General features: G+C 48.4%; 1 protein-coding gene across 2 annotated transcripts in view; it reads right to left on the bottom strand.

Annotated features, from left to right (window-relative positions):
• KIFC2 (kinesin family member C2) overlaps window positions 1-20,292 on the bottom strand; it is a 124,772-nt gene that overhangs the window by 35,223 nt on the left and 69,257 nt on the right. For both annotated transcript variants that reach the window (XM_040433195.1, XM_040433196.1), the window contains exons 6-17: window positions 18,466-18,531; window positions 18,013-18,150; window positions 13,742-13,939; window positions 13,234-13,407; window positions 12,268-12,415; window positions 11,721-11,851; window positions 9,615-9,726; window positions 9,332-9,513; window positions 8,371-8,475; window positions 7,885-8,015; window positions 7,646-7,769; window positions 7,382-7,511 (exon numbers count right to left, since the gene is read on the bottom strand). In XM_040433195.1, the coding sequence (XP_040289129.1) occupies window positions 7,382-7,511; window positions 7,646-7,769; window positions 7,885-8,015; window positions 8,371-8,475; window positions 9,332-9,513; window positions 9,615-9,726; window positions 11,721-11,851; window positions 12,268-12,415; window positions 13,234-13,407; window positions 13,742-13,939; window positions 18,013-18,150; window positions 18,466-18,531 (1,639 nt within the window). The remainder of the gene's footprint in view (window positions 1-7,381; window positions 7,512-7,645; window positions 7,770-7,884; window positions 8,016-8,370; window positions 8,476-9,331; window positions 9,514-9,614; window positions 9,727-11,720; window positions 11,852-12,267; window positions 12,416-13,233; window positions 13,408-13,741; window positions 13,940-18,012; window positions 18,151-18,465; window positions 18,532-20,292) is intronic.

Genomic DNA, 20,292 nt, shown 5'->3' with positions numbered 1-20,292 from the left:
TACACCGCTATACAGGCACAATGTTCTACACCGCTATACAGGCACAGTGTTCTACACCGCTATACAGGCACAGTGTTCTACACCGCTATACAGGCACAGTGTTCTACACCGCTATACAGGCACAGTGTTCTACACCACTATACAGGCACAGTGTTCTACACCACTATACAGGCACAGTGTTCTACACCACTATACAGGCACAGTGTTCTACACCACTATACAGGCACAGTGTTCTACACCGCTATACAGGCACAGTGTTCTACACCACTATACAGGCACAGTGTTCTACACCGCTATACAGGCACAGTGTTCTACACCGCTATACAGGCACAATGTTCTACACCGCTATACAGGCACAGTGTTCTACACCACTATACAGGCACAGTGTTCTACACCGCTATACAGGCACAGTGTTCTACACCACTATACAGGCACAGTGTTCTACACCGCTATACAGGCACAGTGTTCTACACCGCTATACAGGCACAGTGTTCTACACCGCTATACAGGCACAGTGTTCTACACCTCAATGCAGGTACAGTGCTCTACACCAGTGTTTCCCAACCAATGTGCCTCCAGCTGTTGCAAAACTACAACTCCCAGCATGTCCGGACAGCCTTTGGCTGTGCGGGTATGCTGGGAGTTGTAGTTTTGCAACAGCTGGAGGCACACTGGTTGGGAAACACTGCTCTACACCACTATACAGGCACAGTGTTTTACACCACTATACAGGCACAGTGTTCTACACCACTATAAAGGCACAGTGTTCTACACCACTATACAGGCACAGTGTTCTACACCGCTATACAGGCACAGTGTTCTACACCGCTATACAGGCACAGTGTTCTACACCACTATACAGGCACAGTGTTCTACACCACTATACAGGCACAGTGTTCTACACCACTATACAGGCACAGTGTTCTACACCACTATACAGGCACAGTGTTCTACACCGCTATACAGGCACAATGTTCTACACCGCTATACAGGCACAGTGTTCTACACCGCTATACAGGCACAGTGTTCTACACCGCTATACAGGCACAGTGTTCTACACCACTATACAGGCACAGTGTTCTACACCACTATACAGGCACAGTGTTCTACACCACTATACAGGCACAGTGTTCTACACCGCTATACAGGCACAGTGTTCTACACCGCTATACAGGCACAGTGTTCTACACCACTATACAGGCACAGTGTTCTACACCGCTATACAGGCACAGTGTTCTACACCGCTATACAGGCACAGTGTTCTACACCGCTATACAGGCACAGTGTTCTACACCACTATACAGGCACAGTGTTCTACACCGCTATACAGGCACAGTGTTCTACACCGCTATACAGGCACAATGTTCTACACCGCTATACAGGCACAGTGTTCTACACCACTATACAGGCACAGTGTTCTACACCGCTATACAGGCACAGTGTTCTACACCGCTATACAGGCACAGTGTTCTACACCACTATACAGGCACAGTGTTCTACACCACTATACAGGCACAGTGTTCTACACCACTATACAGGCACAGTGTTCTACACCGCTATACAGGCACAATGTTCTACACCGCTATACAGGCACAGTGTTCTACACCGCTATACAGGCACAGTGTTCTACACCGCTATACAGGCACAGTGTTCTACACCGCTAAACAGGCACAGTGTTCTACACCGCTATACAGGCACAGTGTTCTACACCGCTATACAGGCACAGTGTTCTACACCGCAATACAGGTACAGTGTTATACACCGCTATACAGGCACAGTGTTCTACACCACTATACAGGCACAGTGTTCTACACCGCTATACAGGCACATTGTTCTACACCGCTATACAGGCACAGTGTTCTACACCGCTATACAGGCACAGTGTTCTACACCGCTATACAGGCACAATGTTCTACACCGCTATACAGGCACAATGTTCTACACCGCTATACAGGCACAGTGTTCTACACCACTATACAGGCACAGTGTTCTACACCGCTATACAGGCACAGTGTTCTACACCGCTATACAGGCACAGTGTTCTACACCGCTATACAGGCACAGTGTTCTACACCGCTATACAGGCACAGTGTTCTACACCGCTATACAGGCACAATGTTCTACACCGCTATACAGGCACAGTGTTCTACACCGCTATACAGGCACAGTGTTCTACACCGCTATACAGGCACAGTGTTCTACACCGCTATACAGGCACAGTGTTCTACACCTCTATACAGGCACAGTGTTCTACACCACTATACAGGCACAGTGTTCTACACCACTATACAGGCACAGTGTTCTACACCACTATACAGGCACAGTGTTCTACACCGCTATACAGGCACAGTGTTCTACACCGCTATACAGGCACAATGTTCTACACCGCTATACAGGCACAGTGTTCTACACCGCTATACAGGCACAGTGTTCTACACCGCTATACAGGCACAGTGTTCTACACCGCTATACAGGCACAGTGTTCTACACCGCTATACAGGCACAGTGTTCTACACCGCTATACAGGCACAGTGTTCTACACCGCTATACAGGCACAGTGTTCTACACCTCAATACAGGTACAGTGCTCTACACCAGTGTTTCCCAACCAATGTGCCTCCAGCTGTTGCAAAACTACAACTCCCAGCATGTCCGGACAGCCTTTGGCTGTGCGGGCATGCTGGGAGTTGTAGTTTTGCAACAGCTGGAGGCACACTGGTTGGGAAACACTGCTCTACACCACTATACAGGCACAGTGTTTTACACCACTATACAGGCACAGTGTTCTACACCACTATAAAGGCACAGTGTTCTACACCACTATACAGGCACAGTGTTCTACACCGCTATACAGGCACAGTGTTCTACACCGCTATACAGGCACAGTGTTCTACACCGCTATACAGGCACAGTGTTCTACACCGCTATACAGGCACAGTGTTCTACACCGCTATACAGGCACAGTGTTCTACACCGCTATACAGGCACAGTGTTCTACACAGCTATACAGGCACAGTGTTCTACACCGCTATACAGGCACAGTGTTCTACACCGCTATACAGGCACAGTGTTCTACACCACTATACAGGCACAGTGTTCTACACCACTATACAGGCACAGTGTTCTACACCACTATACAGGCACAGTGTTCTACACCACTATACAGGCACAGTGTTCTACACCGCTATACAGGCACAGTGTTCTACACCACTATACAGGCACAGTGTTCTACACCGCTATACAGGCACAGTGTTCTACACCGCTATACAGGCACAGTGTTCTACACCGCTATACAGGCACAGTGTTCTACACCACTATACAGGCACAGTGTTCTACACCGCTATACAGGCACAGTGTTATACACCGCTATACAGGCACAGTGTTCTACACCGCTATACAGGCACAGTGTTCTACACCGCTATACAGGCACAGTGTTCTACACCGCTATACAGGCACAGTGTTCTACACCTCAATACAGGTACAGTGCTCTACACCAGTGTTTCCCAACCAATGTGCCTCCAGCTGTTGCAAAACTACAACTCCCAGCATGTCCGGACAGCCTTTGGCTGTGCGGGCATGCTGGGAGTTGTAGTTTTGCAACAGCTGGAGGCACACTGGTTGGGAAACACTGCTCTACACCACTATACAGGCACAGTGTTTTACACCACTATACAGGCACAGTGTTCTACACCACTATAAAGGCACAGTGTTCTACACCACTATACAGGCACAGTGTTCTACACCGCTATACAGGCACAGTGTTCTACACCGCTATACAGGCACAGTGTTCTACACCGCTATACAGGCACAGTGTTCCACACCACTATACAGGCACAGTGTTCTACACCACTATACAGGCACAGTGTTCTACACCGCTATACAGGCACAGTGTTCTACACCGCTATACAGGCACAGTGTTCTACACCACTATACAGGCACAGTGTTCTACACCACTATACAGGCACAGTGTTCTACACCGCTATACAGGCACAGTGTTCTACACCACTATACAGGCACAGTGTTCTACACCACTATACAGGCACAGTGTTCCACACCGCTATACAGGCACAGTGTTCTACACCGCTATACAGGCACAGTGTTCTACACCACTATACAGGCACAGTGTTCTACACCGCTATACAGGCACAGTGTTCTACACCGCTATACAGGCACAGTGTTCTACACCACTATACAGGCACAGTGTTCTACACCACTATACAGGCACAGTGTTCTACACCGCTATACAGGCACAGTGTTCTACACCACTATACAGGCACAGTGTTCTACACCACTATACAGGCACAGTGTTCTACACCGCTATACAGGCACAGTGTTCTACACCACTATACAGGCACAGTGTTCTACACCACTATACAGGCACAGTGTTCTACACCGCTATACAGGCACAGTGTTCTACACCCCTATACAGGCACAGTGTTCTACACCCCTATACAGGCACAGTGTTCTACACCCCTATACAGGCACAGTGTTCTACACCGCTATACAGGCACAGTGTTCTACACCGCTATACAGGCACAGTGTTCTACACCGCTATACAGGCACAGTGTTCTACACCGCTATACAGGCACAGTGTTCTACACCACTATACAGGCACAGTGTTCTACACCACTATACAGGCACAGTGTTCTACACCGCTATACAGGCACAGTGTTCTACACCGCTATACAGGCACAATGTTCTACACCGCTATACAGGCACAGTGTTCTACACCGCTATACAGGCACAGTGTTCTACACCGCTATACAGGCACAGTGTTCTACACCGCTATACAGGCACAGTGTTCTACACCGCTATACAGGCACAGTGTTCTACACCGCTATACAGGCACAGTGTTCTACACCGCAATACAGGTACAGTGTTATACACCGCTATACAGGCACAGTGTTCTACACCACTATACAGGCACAGTGTTCTACACCGCTATACAGGCACATTGTTCTACACCGCTATACAGGCACAGTGTTCTACACCGCTATACAGGCACAGTGTTCTACACCGCTATACAGGCACAATGTTCTACACCGCTATACAGGCACAGTGTTCTACACCACTATACAGGCACAGTGTTCTACACCGCTATACAGGCACAGTGTTCTACACCGCTATACAGGCACAGTGTTCTACACCACTATACAGGCACAGTGTTCTACACCGCTATACAGGCACAGTGTTCTACACCGCTATACAGGCACAATGTTCTACACCGCTATACAGGCACAGTGTTCTACACCGCTATACAGGCACAGTGTTCTACACCGCTATACAGGCACAGTGTTCTACACCGCTATACAGGCACAGTGTTCTACACCACTATACAGGCACAGTGTTCTACACCACTATACAGGCACAGTGTTCTACACCACTATACAGGCACAGTGTTCTACACCACTATACAGGCACAGTGTTCTACACCGCTATACAGGCACAGTGTTCTACACCACTATACAGGCACAGTGTTCTACACCGCTATACAGGCACAGTGTTCTACACCGCTATACAGGCACAATGTTCTACACCGCTATACAGGCACAGTGTTCTACACCACTATACAGGCACAGTGTTCTACACCGCTATACAGGCACAGTGTTCTACACCACTATACAGGCACAGTGTTCTACACCGCTATACAGGCACAGTGTTCTACACCGCTATACAGGCACAGTGTTCTACACCGCTATACAGGCACAGTGTTCTACACCTCAATGCAGGTACAGTGCTCTACACCAGTGTTTCCCAACCAATGTGCCTCCAGCTGTTGCAAAACTACAACTCCCAGCATGTCCGGACAGCCTTTGGCTGTGCGGGTATGCTGGGAGTTGTAGTTTTGCAACAGCTGGAGGCACACTGGTTGGGAAACACTGTTCTACACCACTATACAGGCACAGTGTTTTACACCACTATACAGGCACAGTGTTCTACACCACTATAAAGGCACAGTGTTCTACACCACTATACAGGCACAGTGTTCTACACCGCTATACAGGCACAGTGTTCTACACCGCTATACAGGCACAGTGTTCTACACCACTATACAGGCACAGTGTTCCACACCGCTATACAGGCACAGTGTTCTACACCACTATACAGGCACAGTGTTCTACACCGCTATACAGGCACAGTGTTCTACACCACTATACAGGCACAGTGTTCTACACCGCTATACAGGCACAGTGTTCTACACCGCTATACAGGCACAGTGTTCTACACCACTATACAGGCACAGTGTTCTACACCACTATACAGGCACAGTGTTCTACACCGCTATACAGGCACAGTGTTCTACACCACTATACAGGCACAGTGTTCTACACCTCAATACAGGTACAGTGTTCTACACCGCTATACGGGCACAGTGTTCTACACCGCTATACGGGCACAGTGTTCTACACCGCTATACAGGCACAGTGTTCTACACCGATATACAGGCACAGTGTTCTACACCACTATACAGGCACAGTGTTCTACACCGCTATACAGGCACAGTGTTCTACACCACTATACAGGCACAGTGTTCTACACCACTATACAGGCACAGTGTTCTACACCACTATACAGGCACAGTGTTCTCCACCACTATACAGGCACAGTGTTCTACACCACTATACAGGCACAGTGTTCTACACCACTATACAGGCACAGTGTTCTACACCGCTATACAGGCACAGTGTTCTACACCGCTATACAGGCACAGTGTTCTACACCGCTATACAGGCACAGTGTTCTACACCGCTATACAGGCACAGTGTTCTACACCGCTATACAGGCTCTCTGAAGCCAGGAAATAGACGTTTTTAACACGATTCGCCGCAAATTAAATTGTTGAAAAATTCTCTCATCTCTAGTAGTTATGATAAGTAACTGTAGTATTAGTATAATGTGTGGTACCTGTAGTAATGATGAGTATCTGTAGTATTGGTATGATGTCTAATACCTGTAGTAATGAGTACCTGTAGTATTGGTATGAGGTCTAGTTCCCTGTAATAATGTTAAGTACCTGTAGTATAGGTATAATGTGTGGTACTTGTAGTAATGATGAGTACCTGTACTATTGGCATACTGTGTGGTGTCTGTAGTAACGATGTTTAACTGTAGTATAGATAAAATTTGTGGTACCTGTAGTATTGGTATGAGGTTTAATACCTGTATAATGATGAGTACCTGTATTATTGGTGTGAGGTTTAATACCTGTAGTAATTATGAGTACATGTAGTATTGGTATGAGGTTTAATACCTGTAGTAATGATGAGTACCTGTATTATTGGTGTGAGGTATAGTACCTGTAGTAATGATGAGTACTTGTAGTAATGATGAGTACATGTAGTATTGGTATGAGGTCTAGTACCTGTAGTAATTATGAGTACCTGTGGTAATGGATCCTGAGCTGAGCTCTTGCCCGGTGAGGGTGATAGTGAGTAATGCGTGGGATCGGGAGCTCCTCTCATTCATGTTAGTGCAGAATGTTGCTCTGTTCCTCTTTCCCAGTGACAGGAGCTGTGAGGACAATCATTAGAGTGTCAGCTCTTTGACCCAGAGGGTAATAGGCAGGGATAATATACTATTACTGCAGTGAGAGGTGTGGATGATTGTGAGCTCTGGACATGGAGGCTCCCAGGGGCCACAGTTACCTTCTTGATGTGTCGGAAGCTCTTGACCTCCTTGCTGGTCAGCCCGGGCACGTGGAGCTGACCGCTGCCGTCCGGGTGCAGCTTGATGTCCAGCTTCTCCTGAGGGTCCTTGGAGAGGAGATCTCTGTGGTTGGAGGGGTTACACAAAAGCTTATTACAGGTGAGGGGCAGAAGAGGAAATACGGGGTGGAACTGGTGAGGGAAGTGAACGATGGGGGCTGTAGTCTGGGACCACTTACCTGATCACTTCATTGTAGATCTCCACCATGCTGAGGCTCACACTGTAGCTCCACAGGCCTCTCCTGGCCTCCATCTCCTGGTAGAGCACCTGCAGGGCCTGCTGGTTGATGCCCGGATTCTCAGCAGTACCCTGACAATATTAGGACACATCATGGGGAGCTTTAGCAGAAAGTTGTCAAATCAAAACTGACACCTGAGAGAAGACCAAACCTGATCTCCTGACCTCATGTGGTCCTGAAGGTCATCCTCTGCGCACTATGATAGACGCCCCCCGCCAGCTCCTCACCTCATGATGGCTGACCCCACACTGGGCGAGGTCTCTATGATGTATGGACCCGTAGTCAGCAAAGAGGTCAAGGAGCGCTGTCTGGTCACCTGGTCACCCACCCTGACTACCAGCGCACAGGCTCTACCCTGCGTCCAGCAGGTAGGATGTCCACATGACAACCGCATGCGCGCTGCCCCCCAGAGCTCACAATTATTACCTCCATGGTGTAAGTCTTGCCAGAGCCGGTCTGTCCGTAAGCAAAGATGCAGACGTTGTATCCGTGAATGCAGGACATGACCACCGGCTCAATCTCCTGGAAGACCTGGAAAGACAGAGGAGCATGCTACTGCATGGCAATACCAGCCAATCAGATCTCTCCACAATCACCAGCCAATCAGATCTCTCCCCCACCATCAGATCTCTCCACAATCACCAGCCACTCATATCTCTTCTCCACCATCAGCCAATCAGATCTTTCCACAATCACCAGCCCATTAAATCTCTCCCCCACCATCAGCCAATCAGATCTCTCCCCCACCATCAGATCTCTCCACAATCACCAGCCACTCATATCTCTTCTCCACCATCAGCCAATCAGATCTTTCCACAATCACCAGCCCATTAAATCTCTCCCCCACCATCAGCCAATCAGATCTCTCCACAATTACCAACCAATCAGATCTCTTCTCCACTATCAGTCAATCAAATCTCTCCACAATCACCAACCAATCAGATCTCTCCCGCACATCAACCAATCAGATCCCTCCACAATCGCCAGCTAATTAGATCTCTCCCCCATGATCAGCCAATCAGATATCTCCTCCACCACCAGCCAATTCGATCTCTCCTCCACCATCAGCCAATCAGCAACACCATACAATCAGATCTATCTACAACCACTATACAATGAAAACTCTCCGCTACCAGCATACAATCTGATCTCTCCGCTACCACCATAAAATCTGATCTCTCCGGAACCACCGTACAATCTGATCTCTCCGCAACCACCATACAATCTGATCTCTCCGCAACCACCATACAATCTGATCTCTCCGCAACCACCGTACAATCTGATCTCTCCGCAACCACCATACAATCTGATCTCTCCGCAACCACCGTACAATCTGATCTCTCCGCAACCACCACACAATCAGATCTGGTCATCCACTCCGTGTGACCTCCTCCTGTGTGGTGTGGGGTAAGAAGACTTTATCCAGGGTGAAGTTCCTCTCTTTCCCTTTATAGACCACAGACAGTTTGGTGTCATCGGTGGTGTCGTGGATGATGGCAGAGGCTCCTGGAGCCTCCTCTTCTCCGGTGTCCAGGTGAGGCCGCACTCTGCTCAGCACGCGGATGTTTCCTGTTTAGGGAGAAGAGAGAGGTCATCTCTCTGCTGTGTCAGGGGCATGTCTACAGCAGAGGACACGCCCGCCACCAGTGCAGGGACTCGCAGACTCTCACCCTTCAGCTCCACCAGCTGGTCGTGGTACCTCTTGCGCAGCTGCACTTCTCGCTGGTATTTCTGCAAGAGATCCTTGTTTGCTTCAGACACATCAGTGACGGCGTGACAGATCTGCAGAACACAGAGCAGTGTGCGACTGCTGCCTCCGGGCTGTCTCTCCACTCTCCTCATCTGTCTCACACGACTCTCTCTCCTCACCTGTCTCTTTCCTCTCCTTACTCTCTCTCTCTCTCCTCCCCTGTCTCTATCTGTCTCCCGTAACTCTCTCTCTCCTTACCTGTTTCTCTCCTCACCTGTCCTCACCTCTCTCTCCTCACCTGTCTCTTTCCTCTCCTTACTCTCTCTCTCTCTCTCCTCACCTGTCTCTATCTGTCTCCCGTAACTCTCTCTCTCCTTACCTGTTTCTCTCCTCACCTGTCCTCACCTCTATCTCCTCACCCTTCTGTGTCTCTCACCTGTCTCTCTCTCTTGTCACCTTGTCTCTCTTCTCCCTTGTCTCTCACCTCATCCTGTAGTACTACTTTGATGTTTGGACATTTTTCCCTGTACAAAGTTAAAACTTCTTACTTTATTTCTCTTGAAAGGGTTAACTTATACTGTTTATTACTGTGTTACTGCATTTTATTTGTATGCTGTGATATATATCCTGTTCAGTTGCACTGTATTTACGAGGCTCTGTGCAAAGGGTTAATGAATACTGAGAGACTTTTGGGTCTTTGATTGAGAAGCTGGTAATTTTCCACAGCTGCCATAGGGTTTAAAGAGGACCTTTCACCGATTCTTACCCTATGAACTAAGTATACAGACATGTAGAGCGGCGCCCGGGGATCTCTCTGCACTTACTATTATCCCCGGGCGCCGCTCCTTTCTCCTGCTATGCCCTCCGGTATCTCCGTTCCCTAAGTTATGGTAGGCGGAGTCTGCCCTAACGCTGGCCAATCGCATTGCAGAGCTCACAGCCTGGGAGAAAATAACCTCCCAGGCTGTGAGCTCTGCGCTGCGATTGGCCAGCGCTAGGGCAGACTCCGCCTACCATAACTTAGGGACTGGTATCTCCGCCTACTATAACTTAGTGAGCGGAGATACCGGAGGGCATAGCAGGAGAACGGAGCGGCGCCCGGGGATAATAGTAAGTGCAGTGAGATCCCCGGGCGCCGCTCTACATGTCGGTATAGTTAGTTCATAGGGTAAGAATCGGTGAAAGGTCCTCTTTAAAGAAGACCATGTTTTGGAGAGAAAAACCCAGACATTGTTTACCCCAAAACCAGACAGACTGACCTTTTGAATGTCTGGTTTATGTCTGTTGTTATGTCTGAAAAATAGTTTTTGTCTGGAAAGCCTGCTGTGTCATTACCATTGAGTATTACTGAAGCTCTGATGTAAGTCTATGAGAGACGGAAAGTGTAACATTGTATCTGTTTGTGCTGAGCTTCTCCACTCCACCCCTCCCACTAGAAGGTTCCAGTCTAGCTAGAGATGGTATATAAAGAGAGCAGTCAGAGCCCCTAGTGTGCTGCAGTTAGGGACCAGTGCTTGGAGGGGAAGACTCTGCCAGACTACTGAGTGACCAGAAGAAGACACTGAGATGGGGACACTGAGCCACAGACCCTGGGTCACCAGCCCTGTGACCAAGGAGCCACCCGGACTACTGAGCTACAGACCGTGGACCACCAGGATTTGTCCAGGATACCAACCTTCTGAGAGAGAGAGAGGGGGGGACAGCTAGCTCAGGCCTTTCCTCAGCATCAAACCCTTCTTGTGCCAGGGAGGAGACTCCGGAAGCCAGCACTATACCTCGCCTGTATTGGGCGCACCATGCCTTACCATCCCTTCCTGAGAACAGAAACATGTGGTGATACCTTGACGGTGTCCGGGGGCCCCAGAGTAGCCACCCCAAACATGGGCACTGCATCCTATCTCTCTTTCCTCGCCTGTCGCTCTCCTCACCTGTCTCTCTCCTCACCTCTATCTCTCTCCTGTCTCTCCCTCTCCTCACCCGTCTCTCTCCCTCTCCTCTATCTCTCTCCTGTGACTCCATCCTCACCCGTCTCTCTCCCTCTCCTCACCCGTCTCTCTCCCTCTCCTCACCCGTCGCCTCTCCTCACCTGTCTCCGGGCCTCTCTGATGGACGCCTCGTAGAACTGGGAGAAGTTCCTCACTTGGCTCCTCAGGCTGTTGTAGTTGGTCTTCATGTTCTTAAGGATGGGCTGGAGCGATGCCAGGCGGCTCTGCATCCCTGCACATGTATGACATGGTTGTAAGTGGTCAGAGAGGTGTACTACTCCACCCATTGGATATATAACCCCTCACCCTGCGGTACTACTCCACATCTTAATATATATAACCCATCACACTGCAGTACTACTCCACCCACCAGATATAACACATCACAGCACCCCTGACTGCCCGCTCATATCAGCTTGTTGTTCCCCTTCCATCAGCTCTCTGAATCAGGAAGCTCAGGATGAACGGCTATACCTACCAGTAGGAGGATACGGTGACTATAGGCTGTGAGGTCGGTGCACCCATGACTGTGATGTCACCAGTGTCACTGCTTGTCTGTGGTGGAGGGACGAGGCACCACCAATGGTGGATTACGAGGACCACGACTATCTGCTATGACAGGAATGACTCTCCACCTGCGGGACTCACCTAAGAGTTGCTGCCTAAGCTGCTCCATGTGCTGCTCCGAGCAATTGGAGGCTTCCTTTATGGCCTCGTCCTTCTGAGCCTCCAGCTGCTGGATCTCCTGCATCAGCTCCTCCTTCAGTTTCTCAATCTGAGACTCGTAAGCCGAGATCTGGAGACACAGCGAGAAGATGGAGGCGATTTACAGCTATGACACCACCACCCCCAAGAGGCAGAACAGAGTGTATACTGCCCCCCAAAAGCTTGCACATCCCAAAACAAGGACCCCAACATCTTCACCATGTATGACAGGGACATGCAGTAACAAAAGGGGAAGACCATAGTCTGTAGATGTTGTATGCACCCCCTCCCCCTCCCTGCACAGTGACCTCTGCACAAGTGAAAGAGATAAAGGGACGGGCAGGGTTGGGGTACAGATAATGGGACGGGCAGGGTTGGGGTAGAGATAATGGGACGGGCAGGGTTGGGGTAGAGATAATGGGACGGGCAGGGTTGGGGTACAGATAATGGGACGGGCAGGGTTGGGGTACAAATAATGGGGTGGGCAGGGTTGGGGTACAGATAATGGGACGGGCAGGGTTGAGGTACAGATAATGGATGCGCAGGGTTGGGGTACAAATAATGGGGTGGGCAGAGTTGGGGTACAGATAATGGGACGGGCAGGGTTGGGGTACAAATAATGGGGTGGGCAGGGTTGGGGTACAGATAATGGGGAGGTCAGGGTTGGGGTACAAATAATGAGGTGGGCAGGGTTGGGTACAAATAATGGGATGGGCAGGGTTGGGGTACAGATAATGGGGTGGTCAGGGTTGGGGTACAGATAATGGATGCGCAGGGTTGGGGTACAGATAATGGATGGGCAGGGTTGGGGTACAAATAATGGATACGCAGGGTTGGGGTACAGGCAGGAACAAGCTGCATCTTGTCATAAAATGTTGGGGTGCTTGGGCCGGTCTCGGGGTCTCATACCTTGGTCTGTAGGGTGGAGGTCAGGTCCTCGGACCTGTGGAGCTGCTCCTCCAGCCGCTGACACTCCTCGCTGTGGTCGGACACTTGCTCCTGTAGTGTCCGGTTTCTTTCCTCCGCTTCTTCTAAGCTGCGCTGGAGCGTTGGGGACTCCACCTCCACCGTCTGTGTGACGTACTGAGGCAGTGGGGACAGACACCCTGTTATGTTCTGCAGGGTGAGGTCCGCAGTGCACCCATCATCGTACATTACCCACATTACTAGAGGTCAGTCAGGACAGCATCCACCCTGGGGGCCTGACTCCTCTCTGCACACTCCGTGGTCCTCCCTCCAGTACAGGCCATGCCCTCAGGACCCCTGAGTTTATAGCGCCACCTGTCATTTGTGCATACTCCATTTTCCTGTCACCTGTGTCCTCTCCCCCACCTGTCACTCGTGCTGTCTCTGTCCTCCTGTCATCCCTGCGTACTCCAGGATTCCATCAGTTGTATCCTACTGAAGAGACAGTCACCTGTACATCTGGAGGTCTCTTTTTTTCGTTTTCTAATGATAGCCTCAGTCCCTCGACCTTCTCCTGCAGCTGACGCGTTTCTTCATCTTTGCGCCATTGTATATTGTCCATGTGACCTTTGGTGTACACCAGCTGCTCCACCTTGTCCTGCAGAGAAGTCTCCAGGTGATGCACCTTACTCCGCAGGTCCTCGTTCTCCTACCAGAAGATGGAGCACCCGTATTATAAGAGGCAATATAGACACAGCCCCATACATCACCCCCATATGTATCCTCTATACGTATCCTATCCACCACATATACATCCTCTATCCACCACATATACATCCTCTATACACCGCATATACATCCTCTATACACCACATATACATCCTCTATACACCGCATATACATCCTCTATACACCGCATATACATCCTCTATCCACCACATATACATCCTCTATACAGCACATATACATCCTCTATACACCACATATACATCCTCTATACACCGCATATACATCCTCTATCCACCACATATACATCCTCTATACACCACATATACATCCTCTATACACCGCATATACATCCTCTATACACCGCATATACATCCTCTATCCACCACATATACATCCTCTATACACCACATATACATCCTCTATACACCACATATACATCCTCTATACACCACATATACATCCTCTATACACCGCATATACATCCTCTATACACCGCATATACATCCTCTATCCACCACATATACATCCTCTATACACCACATATACATCCTCTATACACCGCATATACATCCTCTATACACCGCATATACATCCTCTATCCACCACATATACATCCTCTATACACCACATATACATCCTCTATACACCACATATACATCCTCTATACACCGCATATACATCCTCTATATACCACATATACATCCTCTATCCACCACATATACATCCTCTATACACCGCATATACATCCTCTATACACCGCATATACATCCTCTATATACCACATATACATCCTCTATATACCACATATACATCCTCTATACACCACATATACATCCTCTATACACCACATATACATCCTCTATACACCACATATACATCCTCTATCCACCACATATACATCCTCTATACACCACATATACATCCTCTATACACCACATATACATCCTCTATCCACCACATATACATCCTCTATACACCACATATACATCCTCTATCCACCACATATACATCCTCTATATACCACATATACATCCTCTATACACCACATATACATCCTCTATACACCACATATACATCCTCTATACACCGCATATACATCCTCTATACACCACATATACATCCTCTATACACCGCATATACATCCTCTATCCACCACATATACATCCTCTATACACCACATATACATCCTCTATACACCACATATACATCCTCTATCCACCACATATACATCCTCTATACACCACATATACATCCTCTATACACCACATATACATCCTCTATACACCACATATACATCCTCTATCCACCACATATACATCCTCTATACACCGCATATACATCCTCTATACACCGCATATACATCCTCTATACACCGCATATACATCCTCTATCCGCCACATATACATCCTCTATATACCACATATACATCCTCTATATGCTTTATATACACCCCATATACAACCTCTATAAGTTATCTGATACACCCCATATACATACTTAAATGTCTCCTATACACCCCATATACATACTTTATAAGTCTCCCTATATATCCCATATACAGGGCTGCCCATAATTATTCATACCCCTGGCAAATTTTGACTTAAAGTTACTTTTATTCAACCAGCAAGTAATTTTTTGATGGGAAATGACATCGGTGTCTCCCAAAAGATAATAAGACGATGGACAAGAGGCATTAATGTGGGAAAACATTTCTCAGCTTTTATTTACATTTGAGCAAAAAATACAAGATGTTCCGCACTGTGGAAAATCTCGGAGGACGTGGTCGGAAGCCAAAAGTGACACCTGTGCTGCCAGGAGGATAGTTAGAGAGGTGACAAAGAATCCAAGGATCACCACCAAGGCCGTCCTGGTGAATCTGGGCTCTGCTGGTGGCAATGTCTCAGGGCGGACAATCCAATGGACACTGCAGACCAAGGAGGACGCCACTTCTCCAGATAAGGCACAGAAAAGCTCGCTTGGCCTTTGCAGAAGCTCATCTGGACAAAGAAGAAGACTTCTGGTCTTCTGTGTTATGGTCAGATGAAACAAAAATTTAATTGTTTGGTCACAATGATGTTTCCTTCATTTGGCGTAAAAAAGGAGAAGCCTTCAACCCAAAGAACACCATCCCCACTGTCAGACATGGTGGTGGGAACCTAATGCTTTGGGGGTGTTTTTCAGCCAATGGACCAGGGAACCAAATCACAGTAAACGGCACCATGAAAAAAGAGCAATACATGAGGATTCTCACCGACAACATCAGGCAGTTGTCACGGCTGAGGATGGGGAAAACCCTCAGCCGTGCGATGTCAGGAGATGGTAGGTCGCTGCTTGGCCAGTTCCACAGAATTAGGGAGCAGGTCACCTCCTAATGCATCCCTAATCTGACCCTGACTCCTAGCTGCATGAGCCGACCTTGCTCAGGAACCTCGGATCCCTACTGACCCTCCGCCGATCCCTGAGCTAGGAGCTGGGTAAGACGACCTGTTCCTCCTGGATGCGGAGAAACAGGAGTCTAAACTGGCCGAGCTGCAAGGGGATATAAACATAAACAGACTATGGATATGGCAGGAGAGTGAAAGACTTCCACCCCTACCTGCCACAGACACACTGACTGGATCCCTGGACACAAGTGCTGAAGTCCACACACAGACATAAAAGGACACAGCACACAAACACACACAGGAAGCCAGAACCATAGCTGCACTAGTAACAGACACCACATACACATAAACTTAACATCACATCACAACATTTATGACCACAAGGGTGGCCCTCACTGGATGATGGTATAAGGGACCAGGAGGATGCCTCCAGCTTACAAACAAGGCTGGCATACCCCTCCGACATCAGGTCTCAGCAGAGGCTAAATAGCCCAAAGTAGCCACACCCACACAGACACACTCCTATATACACCATAGACATCCTCTATATCTCTCCTATATACCCCATATACATCCTCTATATGTCTTCTATATACACCATATACATCCTCTATATGTCTCCTATATACCCCATATACATCCTCTATGTCTCATATATACCCCATATACATCCTCTATATCTCTCCTATATACCCCATATACATCCTCTATATGTCTTCTATATACACCATATACATCCTCTATATGTCTTCTATATACACCATATACATCCTCTATATGTCTCCTATATACCCCATATACATCCTCTATATGTCTCCTATATGCCCCATATACATCCTCTATATGTCTCCTATATGCCCCCTATACATCCTCTATATGTCTCCTATATGCCCCCTATACATCCTCTATATGTCTCCTATATGCCCCCTATACAGCCTCTATATGTATCCTATATACACCATATACATCCTCTATATGTCTTCTATATACCCCATATACATCTTCTATATGTCTCCTATATACCCCATATACATCCTCTATATGTCTTCTATACACCATAGACATCCTCTATATGTATCCTATATACACCATATACATCCTCTATATGTCTTCTATACACCCCATAGACATCCTCTATATGTATCCTATATACACCATATACATCCTCTATATGTCTTCTATATACCCCATATACATCTTCTATATGTCTCCTATATGCCCCATATACATCCTCTATATGTCTTCTACACCCCATAGACATCCTCTATATGTCTTCTATACACCCCATAGACATCCTCTATATGAATCCTATATACCCCATATACATCCTTTATATGTCTTCTATACACCCCTTAGAAATCCTCTATATGTCTTCTATACACCCCATAGACATCCTCTATATGTCTTCTATACACCCCATAGACATCCTCTATATGAATCCTATATACCCCATATACATCCTCTATATGTCTCCTATATACCCCATATACATCCTCTATATCTCTCCTATACACCCCATATACATCCTCTATATGTCTTCTATACACCCCATATACATCCTCTATATGTATCCTATATACTCCATATACATATCTATAAGTCTCCCTATATACAGTGCAGCAGCCGATCTCCACCCTCCATATAGATAACTCCTATACGTCCCCTGCACCTTGAGGAGCTGTGCGGAGGGCTGGCTGTTGACGGCGGCGAGTTTCTCCAGCAGCCCCTGCGTCATGTTCAGATTCTGCTTCAGGTTCTCGTTCTCCACAGACAAGTTGTGAATCTGCTTCTCCGAGTCGGTGACACCCTGTGAATAATAACAATATAACAGTGGAACGTGATGTCATAGCGGTATGGTATATCCTATGGTCATTAGTATGTGGATTGGGAGCCTCGTAATATCCTTATAATGTTCAGTCAGATGACATCACCTATTGTTAAGCATCATACATGGGATAATATAACATGTGCCCCCCCACTTCCTTTCCGACCGATATACATGCGTCATGGATGCCGGAATAGTACGTTCATTATCGCATATGCAAATTCTATCTTGACCACACCCCTTTCTCAGAATATTTTCAGAGCTGTAATAGGGAGGGGGTAATTCCGGATCACTCACCATTTCTGCCCTCAGCTGGGACAACTCCACCTCCCGTTCTTGGATCTTCCCTTTTAATTCTTCAATCTATCAAAGAGGAAGAAAATCCTATCATTATACCAAGTAATAGAAGCACAGACTACACAAGATACAGCAACCATCCATTCACAAGCCTCCCCCACCAACAAGATACAGCAACCATCCAATCACAAGCCTCCCCCACCAACAAGATACAGCAACCATCCAATCACAAGCCTCCCCCACCAACAAGATACAGCAACCATCCAATCACAAGCCTCCCCCACCAACAAGATACAGCAACCATCCAATCACAAGCCTCCCTCACCAATAAGACACAGCGACCATCCAATTACAAGTCTCCACCATCCACCTGACACAGCGACCATCCAATCAAAAGCTTCACCGACTAACATGGCACAGCGACCATCCAATCTCAAGCCTCCCCAACCAACAAGACATGGCAACCATCCAATCACAAGCCTCCCCACCAACAAGACACGGCGACCATCCAATGACAAGCTTCCCCCACCAACAGGAAACAGCGACCCCCCAATCACAAGCCCCCCCCCACCAACAAGACACGGCCACCATCCAATCACAAGCCTCCCCCACCAACAAACCACAGCGTCTGTCCAATCAAAAGCTTCCCCCACCAACAGGACACAGTGAGCATCCAATCACAAGCTTCCCCCACCAACAGGACACAACGAGCATCCAATCACAAGCCTCCCCCACCAACAAGACACAGCCACCATCCAATCACAAGCCTCCCCCACCAACAGGACACGGCGACTATCCAATCACAAGCCTCCCCCACCAACAAGACATGGTGACCATCCAATCACAAGCCCCCCCACCAACAGGACATGGTGACCATCCAATCACAAGCCTCCCCCACCAACAGGACACGGCGACCATCCAATCACAAGCCTCCCCCACCAACAGGACACAGCGACCGTCCAATCACAAGCCTCCCCCACCAACAGGACACAGCGACCCTCCAATCACAAGCCTCCCCCACCAACAGGACACAGCAAGCTACAATCGCAAGCCTCCCCCACCAACAGGACACAGCAACCGTCCTATCACAAGCCTCCCCCACCAACAGGACACAGCAACCGTCCAATTACAAGCCTCCCCCACCAACAAGACACAGCGACCGTCCAATCACATGCCTCCCCCACCAACAGGACACAGCAACCGTCCAATCACAAGCCTCCCCCACCAACAGGAAACAGCGAGCATCCAATCATAAGCCTCCCCCACCAACAAGACATAGCCACCATCCAATCACAAGCCTCCCCCACCAAAAAGACACAGCTACCATCCAATCACAAGGCTCCCCCACCAATCAAGACACAGCCACCATCCAATCAAAAGCCTCCCCCACCAACAAGACACAGCGAGCATCCAATCACAAGCCTCCCCCACCAACAGGACACAGCGACCGTCCACTCACAAGCCTGCCCCACCAACAAGACACAGCGACCGTCCAATCACAAGCCTTCCCCACCAACAGGACACAGCCACCATCCAATAACAAGCCTTCCCCACCAACAGGACACAGCAACCGTCCAATCACAAGCCTCCCCCACAAACAGGACACAGCAACCATCCAATCACAAGGCTCCCCCACCAATCAAGACACAGCCACCATCCAATCAAAAGCCTCCCCCACCAACAAGACACAGTGAGCATCCAATCACAAGCCTTCCCCACCAACAGGACACAGCCACCATCCAATAACAAGCCTTCCCCACCAACAGGACACAGCGACCGTCCAATCCCAAGCCTCCCCCACCAACAGGACACAGCCATTATCCAATC

The sequence above is a fragment of the Bufo bufo genome, chromosome 5, assembly GCF_905171765.1.
Source record: "Bufo bufo chromosome 5, aBufBuf1.1, whole genome shotgun sequence".
Lineage (NCBI taxonomy): Eukaryota > Metazoa > Chordata > Amphibia > Anura > Bufonidae > Bufo > Bufo bufo.
The sequence above is the reverse complement of the archived record's forward strand: the minus strand, read 5'-3'. Positions and strand labels throughout refer to the sequence as shown.